At 41.9% G+C, this 13,480-nt stretch overlaps 1 protein-coding gene across 1 annotated transcript in view; it reads right to left on the reverse strand.

The window, feature by feature from the left end:
* Positions 1–13,480, reverse strand: part of CARD14 (caspase recruitment domain family member 14) — a 46,655-nt gene that overhangs the window by 17,678 nt on the left and 15,497 nt on the right. Inside the window, exons 3-10 of the mRNA XM_036755659.1 lie at positions 11,024–11,349; positions 7,465–7,632; positions 6,042–6,161; positions 5,446–5,571; positions 4,628–4,799; positions 3,992–4,083; positions 2,348–2,484; positions 1,679–1,773 (exon numbers count right to left, since the gene is read on the reverse strand). Of these exons, the coding sequence (XP_036611554.1) occupies positions 1,679–1,773; positions 2,348–2,484; positions 3,992–4,083; positions 4,628–4,799; positions 5,446–5,571; positions 6,042–6,161; positions 7,465–7,632; positions 11,024–11,349 (1,236 nt within the window). The remainder of the gene's footprint in view (positions 1–1,678; positions 1,774–2,347; positions 2,485–3,991; positions 4,084–4,627; positions 4,800–5,445; positions 5,572–6,041; positions 6,162–7,464; positions 7,633–11,023; positions 11,350–13,480) is intronic.

Raw genomic sequence — 13,480 nt, forward strand, 5'->3', positions numbered from 1 at the left:
TAAGTCCTGATTGGAGCATTTGCTGATTTCTAGGGTGTAAATGCTCACACTGAAAATTTGACAACTGGTTTTCTGTCTCTAGTGGGAGTGGACTTCAGCACACCATTGCCCTTAGATCATTAGAGGAAACTGTCATGCTGTCTTACACGGCACCCTTTAAAATCATGGGGGTGTTTTAGGGGTCATAGGACCTGGGAAAGGACCTCAAAAGCCATAAGACTAGTCCAACACACTCATTTTGCAATAAGGAAACTGAGGCCCAGACATTGTGACTTACTCAAGGTCACATAGGTGACTGAGTTGACATTTGAACTCATGTCTACTGCTGCCAAGTTCAGCCCTTCAAGCTAAGTACTCTCTCCAATCCTCCTAATGATAATGTGTGCAAACTACCATATAAATGTAAGCAGTTATTATTAAGTCTTGGCCAAGAGTCCTGAATTTCCCAAGTCCTACTGAGGATTCAAGTCCATTGCCCTCTTTCAAAGAGTGGAAGGATAAGCTTGCCCAAACCCAAAGAGAAGACATCAGTGGCACAGAATGTTAGAACTAGGAGGAACCTTAGAAACCATGTAGCCAAACCCTTCATTTCACAAATGAGGAAGCTGTGGGCCAGAAATGGGAAGTAACTTGCCTAAGTCACATGGTTGGTAATTGGTAGGGTCAGGATTTAATCAAGGTTGTCTGACTCCAATTTATTTCAGAGAGAGAGACAGACAGACAGACACAGGGATAGAGAGAATAGAACTTGTGCTATCTATACACAGATCTCTTAGCCTGCTAGTGAAGCAAAAAAAAAAAGAAAAAAAGAAGAAAGGAAGGAAAAAAGGAAGGAAGGAAGGAAAGAAAGGAAGGAAGGAAGGAAGAAAGAAAGGAAGGAAGGAACAGAGAGAGAGAAAGAAAGGAGAGAGAAAGGAAGGAAGGAAGGAAGAAAGAAAAAAGGAGAAAAGAAAGAAAGGAAAAGGAAAAAAAGGAAGGAAGGAAGGAAGAAAGGAAGGAAGGAAGGAACAAAGAGAGAAAGAAAGAAAGGAGAAAAAAAGGAAGGAAGGAAGAAAGAAAGGAAGGAAGGAAGGAAGAAAGGATGGATGGAAGGAAGGAAGAAAGGAAGGAAGGAAGGAAGGAAGGAAAGAAGGAAGGAAGGAACAAAGAGAGAAAGAAAGAAAGGAGAAAGAAAGAAAGGAAGGAAGGAAGGAAGGAAGGAAAAAAGGAAGGAAAAAGAAAAGAAGGAAGGAAGGAAAAAGGAAAGAAGGAAGGAAAAAGGAAGGAAAGAAAGAAAAGCCAGTAACCAGGATCACACTGCATGAAAATAATTTTAAAATAGGTGACATGCCAGAAGTACTGCAATGGAAAGAATGCTGACTCCAAGAGTCAGGGGACCTGAATTCAAATCCCAACTTTGCTACTTACTATCTGTGTGATTTGGGGCAAATCACTTAGCCTCTCTGGTCTTCAGTCCCCTCCTCTAGTTGGACTAGAGGACATCTAGAGTCACTCTTAGATCGAAATCTTTACTCCTATGATCTAACTTAAACTCTTCTAGGTCAGTGACGGGGTGCAGCCACAGGGATCATGTCCCTGAAGATCCCTTCTCATTACCCTACTAATCTAAAAATGGTCTGGTATCATGGGAAATTGCCTGGCTAACTGGGGGAGATTTTCCAACAATAGTTGTACCTACCTCCCATATCTATCACCTCATAGTCCAGTTCTATGTCATCTATCTTCTCTCCTGAAGAGATGCCAAAATCTTTATCAAGAAACTCCTGGGAGCTGCTAGAGAGAAAAAAGAAGTGGGATCTCAGAGCACTTCTTCCCAACCCAGAGGGGCTTATTGTTATCATTATCATCATTATCATCTACACAGCATGAAAGTTTTCAAACTATAAAGATCTAATGGAAGTAGTCAAAATAATGTGCTAACAGTACAAGTTACATATCATCCCTGTCCTCCTATCTTCTACCATAGTGGTCTCAAAGATACTTTCAGTGAGTCTATAGGAGATGAGTTTATGTCTCTATACTTTGATTTAGTTATTTAAAAAGTCACTATCTTACCTACTTTATAACAGTTCAAAGAACATTAAATATAAAAGAATGGAAAGACAGTGGCTTGTCCCAGAACCATTCCTAGCCGAAGTCCATTAAAAAGATGAGAAGAATGGGATTACATTACATTTGTCTAATATTTTACAACTTACAAAGTATTTTATTCACAACAAGCCTGTGAGGTCAATAGTCTCCCTCTGCACACTTTCCTGTATCTGTGTTCTGCCACAGCTACAACCGGCTATAACTGACCCAAAGAAGACATGACATGGTGACCCCCTAGCCTTCCTCAGTCTCATACCTTACAGAAATGGGATCTTCCTGGAAGTCCTCAGTGACTCGCTTGTAGAGTGATTGCTTGCAAGGAGGCACAGGGCTACTGGAACAGAAGCTTCCCGTCAGCTCCTGGTTTGAGGTGACGCTCAGATCTGGCCAGTGCTACCCAGGTAAGCATGGCAGAGGGTAAAGATCAATGGATGCATTCACATGTCAAGAAATACTTATCTTCCTATTGCACATGTACTCAAGTTATACTTAAGTATCAAATTGCATTGATAGTCACATTTGTACTCCCCCATGCTCAAGTAACAGTTACACTGGAAATACTCTGAGTTCTGTACATTTACATAAAGATACACACATGCACTTAAGAACCATACATATACAAATGTACCTTTTCCCAAGTTGTAATGTCTTATCTTTCAAGCAGGACCATGGAGAGTAACCTAAGTCCCCTCTGCCCTTACTCCATCCTTCCCTCCCCCCCAGACCAAAGTGAAATAGAAGGAGGCTAAAAGACAGCTCTTTGGAAGGCTATGAGCTTTAGTAGCAGTCTCATGTGCCCCCAACACAAGTACTGCCTCTCCTCAACCCTTCTGTACCGTCATTGCCCCATGATAGGGCCTCATGGCAATGTTTTTCCTAAGCCCCATCTCTCAGAATTCCTGGACACCACGTGAGGGCAAGCAGAGTGGGACTTTTGCCTTTGTTTCTTCTTTAGGAGTGCTTCTCAGCACTAAGGCAGTCAAGTACCTCTGATGAGTCTTGCTTTTCAAGTGTAATGGCAAGTAAAGTGGAACTTTTTGTTGTCTTTTGTTCTGGAATGCTTCTCAGCACTGAGATAATCAAGTGCCTTTGATAAGCCTTGCTTTTGTTTCAATCAAGAGTCTTTGATTGAATCGGTAGTCTTTGATGACTTGCTGAAGTCACAAGAAAGCCTAGTTCACATGGGCTTGAGTCGCATGGTTGTGATGCCCTCTGACCCTGAAGAAGCGTATATATACTAGGAGGTTAGCATTTTGCTTTTGGGGGCACACTCATTGGAAGAGTGTTGTTGTGGAGACTCTGGGTAGCCATCAAGGAGCTCCCTGCCCGGGCTTTGAAAACCCAGTTGTTGGCACGTCTATCTCTCTGGTGACTATGTATGCTATGGTCAGACAGAAACCTGTCTGTTGATCTATTTATATTGTCTCTGTTTGTAATTTCTGTTTGTATTTCCTCTGAAGTTCAGGGTGTTTTTTCCCCTGAACTAAGTGAATGATATTTAATTAAAGTGAGATTGTAAACCCCTTAAAGTTGCTTTCCTTAGAAAAGCATATCAAAGAACCTGTGCTAGCGGCCCTTCTGTGTGCTGGTGTTATTGGTCTTACACCTCCACAGCAGCTGCAAGTAGCTTTGTTGTTACACACCATTATAACCCAACAGAGTTGGACTACCAAAGAAAGCAACTGTTTACCAGTGACACAGGAGGGGGAACCACCAGTGACCTGAGGTCCTGTTAACTTCTCAGAAGCTTATTATTCCAGGCATTTGCCCAAACTATTTGGTGAAAATTGTCCTACATTGTCCACCAATGAAGTCAGGGATGGATGGGCTTTTAATTCTCTCTAACTAGAAGCAAACTCAATCTCTGAGAAAGCAGGGGAATGAGGGAGGATCCTAGTACCTCTGTGGAGCTTAGGAAGCTGAAATCGCTGTCCTCCTGAGGATTGATGGCATGCATCCTTACGAGCCTCTGTTTCCCCCACTTTGAATGTTCTCCAGCATTCTCTTTGGTCTGCCAAAGAATGGATTAAACAAGCTCATTGGTTTCAAAGTGTTTATCTTGGATGCTCTTGTACTTCCAGTCAAACTACTCCAAACTATTCTCCTCTCACCCCCTTCCTGGAAACACCAGTCCTTTCCTCTTCTATCCAGAGAGTCCTCCTTGGACACAATCAGTGAGGCCCTGGCACATCCCCATCCCTGAGACAACCAGAGACATCAAAAGCAACTGGATTGTTAGATTTTAGTTCCTTTGGGAGGGAGTGAGGAAGAATCAAAATCTTGTGGTTTTCTCTAACCTAGCTGTTCTTTATCATGTGATATTCTGGTTACAAATGGCACCCCAGATACAGACTAAAGCAGTAAATTGTTCATCTGTATGTTATTTGCATATAATTCACATGGTGTTTTATTATTGAACGTCGAAATGGGAGCCACAGATCGTATTGGAAAAGTTACTTATTGGACACATGTACCTAGCCTCAGATTAGGCTCTTCCTCATTCTCATTCTTCCCAAGCCATGGTGAGTACAGTGACCTCCCTCCCTCTCCTCCCTTACCTTGTTCATTGGTTCTGCCTGCACCTTTTGGAGTTGTTTCCGTAGTTCACAGACCTCATCGGTTAGCTCAAACACTTTTCTTCGGAGGGAGTCTTTTTCTGTCAAGCTGTGAGAAATGTCCATCTGGGCCAGATCCCTCGCACTGTATGCCTATGGGAGCCCAAGAGATCATGCACCAACCAGAAGCCTTCAGCTCATGGGGCAGGCATAGAAAAGACAGCTAAAGCTTGGAGCAGCTCCCCAGGAATTAATAGCCCTGTTTAAGCCAAGGCTACTCAGATTTCTTTTTTGGATATTCTGGAACTTAATTAATTTGCACAATCATTTGCATTTTAGATTCAAGAACTTTTAACTCTAAGTCTGGAAGATAAAAACAATTCCATGCTACCTACTTCAGTTTCAATCAAATCACTTGAAATATGGAACAGATTCTCAACAAAGTATTATGGTATGAAGAAGGGCAGAAGAGTCAGGGTATAACAGTAGTTGATGGGAAAAGGAGTTGGAAAAGACCTTCTCCTGAGAGAAACTCTGTTTCATACCTCCTTTGAGGCTGGCTTCCTTGCTCAGTTTCCCCAAATCATGAGCAAGCTGGAGCCAAGATTAGAGGGACAAGTTTTAGAGTGAAAGTAGGGGTACATTGGGTAGTTTCCCTACCTCCATGTCTCCTGGGGAGAAAAGCAGTAGGCCAACCAAATTTCTTTTTCTAGCCCGTTCAGGTTCTAAAAATGAAACCAGCTGAGCTGAAAACCGATAAATTCCAAAACAAACGTTTTCTTTCATTCTCAAGGGATACCTGGTCTCGCTCCTTCTGAAGCTCTACCACCTGGCTTTGCAGGGCATTCATCTTCTCTTTGTAGAGTTCAAAGTCCACCTTGATTTTTTGGAACTGAAAGAGGGTCTCCTCTTTTTCTTCCAAGTACTGACCAAGGGTAAGAAAACAGACAAGTTACTGACATCAGCAGAGGTCTGGGTGGAAGACAGGGGTAAATAGAGGAGGTTAAGTAAAAGTGGAATCTTACACAGCATTACTATTCATTTTTTAAAATGCCAAAGTTGCTAATGGCTTCTCCTTTGCTTACATATTTACATGAGGTGGTTAATTTCTACGTATATTTGCATCGTGTTTATTTACTGTCTCAAAATACAAAACTCTTTTCTTGCCTTTCCCCCAATAACTCCCTAGCATCTTTCTTCTCAGGAAGGAAGTTTCCCTTCCTTGTTAAAGTCACTGAATCAAGGCAAGCAAACCCAGTCCAACAAAGAATTGGTTGGCCTCCACCTAGATACAAACAGTTTGACCTCCTAGAAAGTCCAGCTTCCATACTTGCCAATATGGGCATATCTTCTGGGAGGACAAAGGTGGTAGAAGGTAGACAGGATGTCAGTTACCTGTTTGCGCTGTTTCTCAGCAGTGACTGCTCTTTCCCTCAGGGAGTGGATCCGATCCACCAGTTCCTGCTTGCTATCCAGTGCCTCATCCAAGTTCTGTTCCAAGATGTCCTTCTCTGCCTGGGACACTGAGAGGTCAGCATGGGGTGCCTCAGCCCAGCGATCCCAACCTTGCCCAAAGCCTACCTCCCTAGGGAGCAGGGAATATTGCCAACAGTGAAGTCCTAAGAATGTCATTATTTCATTCATGCAGAAGAAGAAATAATATCATATAAATTGGCATAAGCTTGCAGCCCAAAATTTACAAGGAAACAAGCTATGGGAAGGTTTTGTGTGTGTGTGTGTGTGTGTAAGAGAGAGAGAGGTATAGTTTAGTTTATAAAATGTTGTACTTGACCTGAATTCAAATCTTACCTCTGACACTTATGAGCTGTGTGACCATATGGAAGTCATTTAACCTTTCTGAGTCTTCATTTACACTCTAAGGTTATAAATTTGGTTGTACATATATATATATATACGTATATATACGTATATACGTATATATGTATGTATGTATGTATGTATTAGACAGCTAGGTGGCGCAGTGGATAGAGAGAACCAAGCCTGGAGTCAGAAGACCTGAGGTTTAAATCTGGCCTCAGACATACTATCTTTGTGACTCTGGGCAAATCACTTAACTCTGTTTGCCTCAGTTTCCTCATCTGTAAAATGAGTTGGAGAAGGAAATAGCAAACCATTCTTTGCCAACAAAACCCCAAATGGAGTCACAAAGAATAGATCATGACTAAAAGCGACCGAACAACATGTATATTAATATAAATGATCTCAGAAAGGATCGTGGATCTGGAACTGGAAGGACCATGTAGTCTAGCCACCACATTTTGCAATCAAGGAAACTGAGGCCCAGGGCTATTAAGTGACCTGCCTAAGGTTGTACAGATAGTAAATGCAAGAGGCAATATTTGAATCTAGCTCTTCTGACTCCAGAGCCAGAGCTCTTTCTAATACACTTGAGTTTCCTCTTTTGGAAGTTATAGATAGGTTGCAATTTGCCTCAGTAGAGCAAATTCCCACACCAATGAGATACATACACATTCTCTCTTTCTCTTTCTCTCTCTCTCTCTCTCTCTCTCTCTCTCTCTCTCTCTCTAATGCACTGAGCTAACAAACAACTCAGGCTCAATTTTTTATAGTCTAAGAGAGACAGATCAAGAACAGAATGTTGGAATCTATTGACCCCACCATTCTCATGTTATTAAGTAAAGAACAGCAGTTTCAACCTTCTCCATCACTTGCCATATAGGGATACTACACAAAATGTTCACATATGTCAAAAGTTCCATGCCCCAGAATGTTCCATGTTCTAGGCTGCCCACACAATATTTGACCAGTCCAACCCCAGTGGTTGGGATCTACTCACCAGGCTGAAAGTCAGAGACCTAAGCTTTTCATTCTCCTCCTTGAGACGATTGACCTCTCCCTCTTGGAGTTCCAGTTCATTGCTGGTTTTTAGAAACCTCTCTCTAGACTCACGCTCACAGGAGGAAGTCATCTGGACCCGCTGTAGCTCCTGCTTCATTAGATACAACTGTCCGAGATAGAGAAGTACAGAGATCAAAACCTTGAGTTCCATGATAGAGCTGGTTGTAGACAATCATATGGCCAGCTGTGAAGAATAGAGTCCTTTCCACTCACCACGAAAAAAAAAAGCTTTTCAATTAGACCAGAAATCATTTGTATTGTTTATTCTCCTTCAATAATGATAGTTATAAAAGTCATGAGTCCTCCTATCACAGATATCTCAAAAATTTTTAAGGGTGTCAACTAATGAATAGTCTCAATTCCCTGTGACAAAGGCAAGGTTTTGTTTGCTTTGTTTTGTGGGTGAAGCCCAAACATTACGCAATTGGACTTGAGACCAATGTTAACACAGTCTGTTAGTCCTGGAGAGCAACTCAATTCATTCTATTCACTTACCAATTGGTTACCAATCACCAATGTTGTTATGATAAATGATGTCAGACCACACCTCGTAGCCCTCAAGACTTATAGTACAAAGAATTATGGAATCATGAAAATGTCAAGAAATTATTTGAAAGGGGATCAGAATAAAATATTAACTTGAGAGCCACTTCTGATAATACATTGTTGTTCAGATAATCGGTTGTGTCTGACATTTTGTGGACCATGCTGCCCACGGAGTTTTCTTGGAAAAGATACTGGAGTGGCTTGCCATGTCCTTCTCCAATAGAATATGGCACATAGAAGTTAAGTGACTCGTCCAGGGTCACACAGCTAGTAAGTGTCTGAGGCTGGATTTGAACTGATAACACACCGCCTACTTTATTCAAACATAATGGAAATAAGTACCAGTCACATGTAAGTTACATGTGAATGCTTATAGCTTCAGAGACAGGATGGCCCCAGAGTCAAGAACACCTGAATTTAAGTCCCACTTTTGACAACTACTGGCTGTGTGACCTTGGGGAGATGACAACTTCTCAGTAGCCCCAGGAAAATCTCTAGGACTAAAAATTGCAGAGTAGGTGCAAACATGCATTGGTCGAGATAGTTTCCTTATTGGGAAATCCTTATACCAACCTCTTCTCCATGGAGAGGTAGATAGATAGATGATAGATATATGGATAGATAGATCATCTGTGGCTTTTCTAACCATAGTACTGCATCTGTTGAGATGAAGACTTCACAAAAATCATATTGAAAATTGTCTCATTAAGAATATGCTCTTCTCATTGTGCACTGACTAACTTTGATGGACTTGGCTCTTCTCAGAAATGCAAGGTTCTGAGATAACTCCAAAAGGCTCATGATGGAAAATGCTATCTATATCCAAAAGAAAGAATTACGGAGTCTGAATGCATATTGAAGCATACTATGTGCTCTCTCTTTTTCGTTTCGTTTTGTTTTGTTTCTTCTTGCTCGTGGTTCATTACATGGGGTATAATTCTTCTTTGCCACATGACTAATGTGAAAATGTTTAATGTGAATGTATATGTACAAGCCTATACCAGATTGCATGCCCTCTTGGGGAGGAGGGAGGGTGAGAAAATGTAAAACTCAAAAGTTTGTGGAACTGAATGTTGTAAACTAAAAATAGATAAATTTTAAAAAAGAATATGCTGTTCTTCCTCAGGCTGGAGAGAGTTCCAAAGAAAGTTCTGAATTAAAACTCTGAACAAAACACCTTTTCCCATTCACAATGGATGTGGTGCAACTGACAGAGAAAGGAAAATTGTTCCAGTGAGGCATGAGGCAGGTGGCTTGTACATTTAAGGGCAGAGTCCATGAGTTTGCTCTTGGGACCAAGCCAAGAGACTCCACCTTGTATTCTTCTCTTTCAATAACAAGTTTGTCCTTCCAGTAAATATCCCTAGGCTAGGAGGACTAAATCATACCTGGAAACTGAGGGACTTTAAACCATAATCTCAGATCCTATGTGATCCTAATTAACTTATTTCTTTTCTTGGGTGCCCTGATTATCTCCCTGTACAAGTTAAGACTACTGAAGCATTTGTCCATTGTTCTGTAGATTAACATGTACTCTCAGTACTTTGGGCAGGGAGGAACCGGGGATAATCCAATGGAAATTTATACCACCTAATTTGTAGAGGTCAACCTGGTGTACTGGCATTCTTTTAAGATGAGGGTGGGGCAACTTCTCAGCAAGTTGAGCAGATTCCTGTCATGTCAAGCTTCCAGGAAATGAGATTTCTGAGTATCAGGGATTCCATGATAAGGTTTGCGAGAATGTGAAACAAGAGTAGATCACAACTATTAATGTCTTGGTGGGGTCAATTAGCAGTAAAGGGATTTTATGTTGACTACTGCAGAAACTAGGAGTCATAGGGGTAGGTGATTAATTTGTGCAGTAGGAAATGTGGAAAGAGACAGCATGTGTCAGGGGACAGGAAAAGCAGGCCCTTTAGGACACAGATTCTTAAGTCACACCTCACTTCAAGGCTTCCATTCTTGCAAAATGGAAAAATAAGAGGTAACCTTTCTGATGCCTAGTAAATAAGAGATCAAGCAGCTTTATATCAAGACAAAGTTTGTCCAGCTCACCATAACTCAAGTCTCCTTTCACACAGTAGGATTAATAAATGTTTGTTGAATTTAATTAAATTTTATTATATAGCTCAAAGTTGGTCTTTATTAATTCAGTCCCTTCTCTAACTCGATTTCACCCCCTCCAAAGCTATCATAATTATTATTGTATTATCTGTTTTATCTCCCCTTGTTAAAGTTTTTGTTTAATTTTATTTTCAGTTCCAAATTCTCCCCCTCCACCCCCTTCTCCACCCATTGAGAAGTCAAGAAATATGATACCTATTACGCATATGACGTAATGAAAAACATATTTCCATATTAGCCATGTTGGGGGGAAAAACAAGAAAAACAAATAAAATTTTAAAAATGCTACAATTTGCTCTTAGAATCCATCAGTTCTCTTTCTGGAGATGGATAGAATTTTTCATTATGAATCCTTTGGAATTGTCATATGGAATAAGGTTCTTGAAACCAGAAATTGGGTCTACCTTGCTCTACCCTGAAGCAAACGTCCTACACTCAGATATTCAAAAGGCTGGCTGATTGGGAAGAAAAGTCTTGATCAAATTGACTATGTAGGTGAATGTAGGGTTCTGAATACATCTTAAGCTCATTATGAAGTCTTTCTTCACTTTCCATTATTGTGTATTATCCATACTACTGCCCCCCCCCCTTTGCCCACAGAATTGAGAGTTGACAACATCTGTGGCTAGTATTTAACTTTCTGAGCTATGATAATGGCTTGTGCCTAGGGTAAGAGATATGATGCCCTTAGTGGGTGAGTCCAGGAAGATGGGGTTGTGAGCATATCCTTAGCTGGCAGAGATCCCAGAAGAGAGAACAATAACATTTTGTAAAAACCACCCCACAAACCACAAGATGAGCGCTGGTGAGAACTCTGTCACCCTCACCTCCTCCTGCAGACTCTGGCAGCGGGTGATGGCCAGATCCTTGTCCTGCAGTGCACTGGTGTACCTCATGGACAAAGTGTACATCTCATCCTTCAGCTTCAGCACCTGGTGGAACTGTGTGCTCACTTCCCTCTTCATGCGGTAGTGCTCAGCTTCCATGTCCCTTAGGATCTTATTCTGGGCCTCTAGTTTATGCAGTTGCTCCTTCAGCTTATGGCAATGCTGCTGTAGTGCCTGGCTCCTCAGCTTCTCCTGTGACAGATCCTGCTGGAGGCTGGTGATGGCACCAGCGAGGCACTCAGTCAGCTTGGAAGTATCGATGAGGCCTAAGGGAAGAGTCATTGAGTAGCTAGGAGGCCTTCCTCTGGGACTTTGGGATTCCCATTCAATTCCCTCTAGGATCTGGCCCCTGCCTACTTCCTTCTTCAACATTATCTCTGACTGCTCCTCATATATAAACCCAGGGCTTCAGCCCAACTGATCAATTCCCTTTCTCCCCTCTGATCCTCCCCCACTCCACCACCTTCCATGTCATGTGTTATTCTTGCCTACGTTCAATCTCTCATGGGATAACTGGAGCAGATCACTAGACCACACTGCCATCTTCTTATCTGTGATGCCTTCTTCCCTGGCATGCCTCTATGCCACCAAGCCCACTCTGCAGAGGAGGGAGATGCTCTCAAGGACATTCCCTTAGGATGTGCATGCCTGGGATCTCTGCCTTTTGTTTTCAATGTGGCTCCTAGGGAGACAAGAACAGATATCTCTAGGGTCTCTTTCTCTTACCCCTCTCCAAAGGAGACTTGAATTACTACGAGGAGGGGAAGGAGAAGGTTGGGGCTAGAGGCAGGCTTTGCTCTCCTCAGTGAGAGGGTACTGGGATAGAATTATATCTTTCTGTTCCCTTAAATATTGTTAGTCTAGCGGATACAATTTTTAGGTTCAAGCAAAACTGATTGCTATTTCTTAATGGGGAAAGGAAGGGTCCAAATTTTGTATCCAAGGCCTGACTCCACCAGATACCAGTAACAAAATGAATGCAAATAGCAAAGAAACCCACTTATCCAAGTTGATAGCAAAACAGAAATCAGAAAAAGCATATGTATGAGAATACATACCTGCTGCATTAAAAATTAGCTTTAGTGACTCCATTTTGTTTTTATCTACCATTTTGTGAAGTTAAGTTTCAACTCCATGTAAATCACCCAATTTAGGAGGTTTCCCAAGAGTCACGTGACTTATAGAATGTCACAAGAATACCCCTCTCCCTCTCACTTTGGTGTCTCCCAATCCCCTCCCCCTTCCATCAATAAGAAACCAAATGTCTCAATCCGTATAATCCTATGTTTCCTGTTTTCCCCTCCAAATTGTATATCAACTATGAGAAACCAAGCTTCTGGGTCCTTGGCTACCAAGAGCCTTGGACCTGGTTTGTTTTGTAACTGCATGCATTGCCAAATAAATCGATGCCTAGATGTAATTGATAGGTTTCTTTATTCCACCAAAATGTAGCGTGAAGGAATTCTCCCATTGGGAGTGAGATATCTTAGCTGAACCGAGAGAGAGAGAGAGTGCCCCTGATCTCACTCAAGGGGAAAATTCTCTGAAGTCTCTAGTGTAGCAATCTGAGGATAGGAACATGATAGAGACTTGCCAGCTCCTCTCACATCACCTTCTTCTCAGAGTCTCTTTCTTCAGAGACCTGTAAAGAGATTGACATTGTGTATCTTCAAAGCTGGAAGCTAGAGGAACCCAGGATCTCTCACCTTTCTTGATCTCTCCATCTTTTTCCTCCCCTCAGGCAGACATGGGGCATTGATCTCTACCAATGAGATGAGAGTCCCACACTGAAGGACTTTGAAACTCAAGTTACACATGATCCTGCTTCTCCTGCTTCTCCTCTTGTCAGTTGGACTACTCCTCTGTCTCCTTTGTTGGTTATTCATCCATGCCACTAACCGAGGGTTAAGTTAAGGCTCTGCCCCACACCCTTTCTCCTTTTCCTCTTCTCTCTCATTTGACAACCTTATCAGCTTCCATGGGTTCAATCACCCTCTCTATCTAGATGATTCCTAGGTCTACAAATCTAGTCCTATTCCCTCTCCTGAGCTCCAGGCCCACAAAATCAACTGCCTATTGAACACTTCAAACTGAATGTCCACCAAGCATCTCAAACACACGCCCAAAACAGAATTCATTCTCTTTCCTTCCCCTCTTTCCAACTTTCTTGTTATTGTTGAGGGTATCATCATCCTCACAAACTGTATCATTCCTCCTTAATCACTCACCTCAAACATCCAGTTTGTTGCTTAATCTTGCTTTTACCTTCACAACATCTCTTACATAGGTCCCTCTTTCTTGACTCACAGGGATCTAATCCTAGTTCAGGCCCTCACTGACTCTTGCCTACGCTACTGCAATAACCTATTAATTGTTCTCCCTGCACCAAGTTTCTCC

The sequence above is a fragment of the Trichosurus vulpecula genome, chromosome 4, assembly GCF_011100635.1.
Source record: "Trichosurus vulpecula isolate mTriVul1 chromosome 4, mTriVul1.pri, whole genome shotgun sequence".
NCBI lineage: Eukaryota > Metazoa > Chordata > Mammalia > Diprotodontia > Phalangeridae > Trichosurus > Trichosurus vulpecula.